General features: G+C 34.7%; 1 protein-coding gene across 1 annotated transcript in view; it reads left to right on the forward strand.

The window, feature by feature from the left end:
* The window catches only part of NYAP2 (neuronal tyrosine-phosphorylated phosphoinositide-3-kinase adaptor 2), a gene marked incomplete at both ends in the record, with an annotated part of 239,865 nt that extends 234,514 nt beyond the window's left edge, over positions 1–5,351 (forward strand). The window contains one exon of the mRNA XM_081260636.1: positions 5,124–5,351. Within this exon, the coding sequence (XP_081116762.1) occupies positions 5,124–5,351 (228 nt within the window). The remainder of the gene's footprint in view (positions 1–5,123) is intronic.
* Positions 5,352–6,000: the final 649 nt, after the last annotated feature.

A 6,000-nucleotide genomic window follows, 5' to 3' on the forward strand; every position in this document is an offset into this window, starting at 1 on the left:
GATTTCTTTTTTAGCTGTTTAAAAATGTAGGAAAAAAAATATATTGCGCAAGGTCTGTCCAAAAACAGACAGTGAGCTGTGTCTGGCCTCTGGGTTTCAGTTTGCCAGCCCCTACTCACTGTCTTGAAGATAAGTGGAAAATAGCCACGGGACTTACTTGTTTATTTTTCTGTATGTTATATTAGTGAAGATTGAACCTCTTTGTCCACTAAAGGGAAGAGGAAGAACATTCTTAATGAGAGCAATAGTATCCCTGGCTGGCCTCCTAACTCCTTGGTCAGGGAGGGCACAGGTGCAAGCTTCTCACTCCTCCCAAGATTCCTGAGGCTGCTTTGGGTCACTCACACACTTCTCCACTGCCTCATTGCTTCACCAGTGCCATGCCTGGTCTTCTGGAGACAATTTTTGTGCAGTGAAGAGAAAAGGTAGAGATTTCAGGTAGCTCTAACTTCGTTTTTGTCCTGGGAACAGCTTTTACTTCCAGTGCTGGAGATGATCATTTCTTATGAAGTGGGCAACCAGGAGGAAGAAGTTGACACACACAGCCCAGTGTGGGATTGATAGATCATCCCCCGCCCAGATCATCTGGAAATGAGTATAGATTATTTAATCTATTTTTGAGAAATATTCACAGTTTCAACACTTATCTCTGAACTTAATTCCAAAGTCAATAGGCACTGCTTAACATTGAATTTAGTCTCCTAAGTCCTTGATAAATCATTATTTTTCAAATACTAAGGAAGGCACAAAAAATAATAATTTGAAATATGCATATTCATATCAGTTTTGTGCTCATGTCATTTTTAATGTTGAAGTTCTCTTAGTGCTTATTTTAGAGTAATATTTTGCTGTCTATGATTTAGATATTTTGGAAAATTGAGTATTTTCCATATATAGTAGAGATTTCTTATTGTATTGCATTGCTATTCATTTCTTTGAAGAAAATATATTCTTGATCTCAGGTAGCCCTTAATTTTCATTCTTAGATGAAGTAATTATTGACATGAACTAAAGACTCCTCCTCATTCACACCAGTATTTCAGGAGCACCCATGAGGTTGCTACAGTATATGAAATATTCCCACTTCATATGGCTTTAGTTCACTGCCCCCCATACCATGTATAAAGTGTGATATATGTACGAATATGCATAATATATGTATACATGATGTACAATATATATATATATAAAATGTGCATGTGAAGTATACACAAATACAAATATTATATCCATATGAATTACATTCCTAGTCTTATACTATATATATATGGCTTTTCAATGTAACCCAACTAGCAGGATCTCAATCAAGTTATTTAACTTTCTCCCTTATACAGTTTGCTTCTGTTTAAAAAATAAAAGACACTATTAAAATGAATATTTAGAGAGAATATAGTCTTTTCACTTTATTTTTTAATATGTATATATTTTAAAATTTTGATTTATGGAAAAGCTACAAAGAGTGCTAAAAATTCCATTATGATCCATGCTCTCTGTTTTCCCTGTGGCTAAGGCCTTACCTTTCTATGGTTCATTCTGTTGTAATTAATGAATCAATATTCAAACATTAGAATCAGGTACAGTACACATCACTCTAATTTCCCTAGTTTTTATCTAATGTAGTTTTTACTGTTCCTCAGTCCCTTCTAGAACAGCAGATATATTGCTTTTAGACATGGGTTTTCTCTTTATAACCCCTAGTTTTTGATAGTTTCTCAGACTTTACTTCTTTGGATGACTTTGACAGCATTAAGCTGTATTGGTCTGGTATTTTTGTAGAGTGTCCCCTATTTTGAGTTTTTCTAGTACTTTTTCTATTAATTAGAGTGTAGTTAGGGGTTGGTGGGGGGAAAGATGGGAAAAGTAAAGGACTATCATTGTAACAAACATACATAATATCAATATGACTTATCATTGTTCATCTGTTGATGGTGAACAATTGCTTTGCCTGTCTGGGCTACTGTAACAAAATACTACAAACTGGGTAGTTTATAAACAATAAAAAGTTATTAATCACAGTTCTGAGAAGTTCAAAATCAGAGTGCTACCATGGCTGTATTTGAGGGCCCTCTGGCAGGATGCAGGCTTTAACTTGTTGTACTCAAACACGGAATGTAGAAAAGAGCTTCCTTGGGACTTCGGAAGGTCTCAGCTCTTAGTACCATCACCACAGAAGTGAGAATTGCAGCATGTGAACTTCTGGAAGGCGAAGCGTGTCGGCCACAGGACCAGGGTTTCCCACTATGGGGCTACTCCTCTCCCCTTTCCTGTACTGTACTCTTTGGAATGAAAGTGTTATGTAGATCATGCAGCTGGTGGAGATTTTGGTTTTGCCTCCTTGGCAGGGAACTTCACTAGATTTTATTTTCATAAACTTATTTAAGAATATTATCTCTGCTGAATTACACTAATATAAGACTCTCATCTAGGAGATATGTGTTCATAATTGAACAATCGTCTTATAATAATTTCCCAGTGTGTATTTACCCTCCCCTGTGTACAGTTTTCATATTAGTTTGTAGTCACCCATCCTAACTCACATCACAAAAATATTAAAGAAAATTAAGTAATACATAATGTAATGTTTGTGTGAAAAAATAAATAAAATACAAATGGGGGGGATGCTGTAAGGAATATTTGCCTTAAAGAAATTTGGAGATTTTCCAGTTATGTTGAAATGTGCAAACACAAGACTTTATTAAGAATAAGATTATTGGGAGAATTTTTTTGATAGGCAAAAAAATTGTTCAATGATGGTAGGTTTTTTTCCGATTAATAATTTTATGAGGGGTTAGAACTTTGTTATGCATGTTGAACTTCTAAAATGGATGAGATTAAGGTCTTGCCTTTGGGAATTCTTTGTTATACATTCCATTATGACAGTTTATAGTCATTCAATAAATTTTTCTTATATTTCCACCTAAAGAGAGTTACTGTATTTTTATTCCATGGGTCATGATATTAGAAAACATCACAGGTCTTTCAAATAATCTTTGAGCTGCTTTGTCAATCTCCTGTTGGAACACAAAACAGTTCATTATATTAACTCAACAAACACCTATCATTTTATGTAAATATGAATGTCCATGGCCAAGGTCTTAAGCTAGGGACCAGAGGACATTAAAAGGCATATACATGGCCCATCCTTCTAAGACACTTTGTATCAAGTTAGGCACATTATAACGTATTTATTTAAGAATATCATCTTTTGGTTCCTTGAGTCAGATCAGCACTTTTATTCACAATAAAACTATAAATACATTTGCATTATGCCACTTGGAAATGGCAATATAGACCATAATAACTATTATAATTTTTAAATAATTTTCAAGAGATGGAGCACGCTGTACTAGAAAGAATATCAACCTTGGAGTCAGACAGCTTGGTGTCACTTAATAACTGTGACATTGATGTAGTTCCTTAAACTTCTGACACTCAGCTTTGTAATTGTGGTGCATAGATAAATCCTAGCTTTCAATGAAGTGTGGAGGAGGTAACACCACATAGAGTTCTTTGCAGAGAAGGCAGACAGACATGTCAAGCTACCAGGCTTTTGCCAGTAATAGAATAAGAAAGTATAGGCAAATGCTGTACTGTTTCTAAGTGAGAAGGACTTCATTATCACTTTAAACCTCAAACCAGCTTCTGAAAGTGAGGTATTGCCAACTACGTTGTTCAGTTAAAGAATCCAGAAGCTGAGTGAATAATGGAAATTTGGCACATCCAGGATTTGAATCTCTATTTTTCTGGCTTTAGGTCCTGCCCTCTCCGTAAAGGTTTAGGATTGGTGATAATTCAATGAGTTTTGTTCAAACCAAATAATCCTTGCCTAACTTTGGGGAAGATAGGCAACTTCTTGAAGACTTAGCTTCCTCATTCATGCATTAAAGACATTGTACCAATTTATCTTCCCAGTCCTGTCCATTACCTGTACACATTGAGAGGCCGCGTGGTGTAGTTAAAGGAACAGGTGCTAGAAATGAATTCTTTTGTTCATATCCTGACTTCCAATCATTGGCTCTATTACTTTGGGTAAAATTCCAAAATATAAGTGTCATTTTATCATCACTATCTGGGCTACCAAATAGTATTTATTTCAGAGCATCTTTCTTGTGAGGAATAAATGAAATAACCCATGCAAAGTACTTAGAATGAGATCTGATATAGATTAAGTATTAGGTATTTGCTTTTCTGTAACATCAAGTTCAGTATCTTCAAGTGAACTACTTTTACTCTGCAAATCATAGAGTAGATTTGCTTAAACAATTAAATTCAAGCTTCTCCATCCTAGCAGGGCTCATGGGCCAGTCTCACTGCCTTTTGCTTGGGACAGAATCTATTCCAATGAAAGTTACTAACACACATTGTATCTCTCATACCTGGGATTAGTGTTTACCTGTCTAGTAATACATGTGCACATACCAAAGCATAGTTCACTCTGAACTTTCTCCCGCTAACCCAATTGACCTGATGAATCTTTTCCTGTTTCTGGAACTAATCAGGAACTATGTCCATGTAGAGATCAATGATTCTAACTCAACATTCTATGAAGTATCAAAAACTTCTTTACAGTCAAATTATTGAAGCATGTATATTCCAAACATAAGGTGCACACTGAAAGTCATTTCAAGAGGAAGAAATATTTAAAATATTTATTGTATTCCATGTACTTATAAACAATTCTAAGGTTTTAAAATTCATTTCAAGAATGAAAATGTTCATTAACATCTTTGCAACATATCACATTTATGTTAAATCTCAATGAAAAATAATTCCAATAATTGAATTTAGATTTATTAGGACCAATAACACAATGGAGCTAACGTGAAAGTAAAAGGCAAAGATCTAGCAAATTGTTTAAAAAGATACACATTTTTAAAAAGTTTTATTTCCATATTGGTAAAATATGTATGCCTGAATAATTATTAAATAATATCATGATTTTACCAATTTCAAAACAAAGATTTTTAATGGTTTCCATGGCTACATTTTGCTTTGTAAGAATTAATGTATTTTCCATTCATTTCTGAGAGTTTTTAAAGGAGGTGTAGAAACAGCTGACATTTTTCTAAATGACAACTAACAGTGCAAAATATGCTTCCATTCCATGTTTTCTTTTCTGCTAGGTGGCTTGCATGCAGTGGTTTCATGGAGACCATACAATGCTTGAGATGATTGAGAAAAAGCGTTGCTTGTGCAAGGAAATAAAGGCTAGACAGAAAACGGAAAAGGGCCTTTGCAAACAGGATAGCATGCCTATCCTACCCAGCTGGAAGAAGAGCACAGGTGCAAAGAAGTGCAGCCCTCCGCCGTATTCTAAACAGCAAACGGTATTCTGGGACACTGCCATCTGAGCGTGGGGAGGATGGCGGCAGCTCCTGGTTACTTACTACCCAGAGGGAGGTCGACTCGGTCACGTGAAACATATCTTCTCTGTTGGAGTGGAATGCCACAGGAAGCTGTGCTTACTTGTGGCACATACAAGATAAAATGTATATGTCTTTGCAATTAAGGCACATTATTTATCTCGGATTATTTTGAATCCAGAATATATTAAATTGTAAATATTTTACTAATTTATGGGTGACACCTGAAATAATACACACTATACATATATATATATATATATATATATATATATATATATATATATACAGAAATATCAAGTTTACTATATGATATAATTTCGGTATTAACTGGTTTGTTATCTCTTTTATATGTAACCCCTTGATGCCTTTTACTATTAATTTTTGCATTTAAAATGTTTTTTTTTTCTCTCCTGCCCACATTTGGCTTGTGTACAGTAACTCACAGCTACACATCATATCCAGCCACATAATATAGGATCTGGTGCTAGTAATGTAAAAATTGAATATCATATTTGTGAAGAGCATCTGCTGCTTTTTAAGTTTCTCAAGGTTTGACAGGAAATGAATGCAAATGTGATGTTAATTTAGACATCCACATTACATTGACACCAATATTTTTCTTTCATGAGAATTT

This window comes from Spermophilus citellus, assembly GCF_964194105.1.
Source record: "Spermophilus citellus genome assembly, chromosome: 11".
NCBI classification, from domain to species: Eukaryota; Metazoa; Chordata; class Mammalia; order Rodentia; family Sciuridae; genus Spermophilus; species Spermophilus citellus.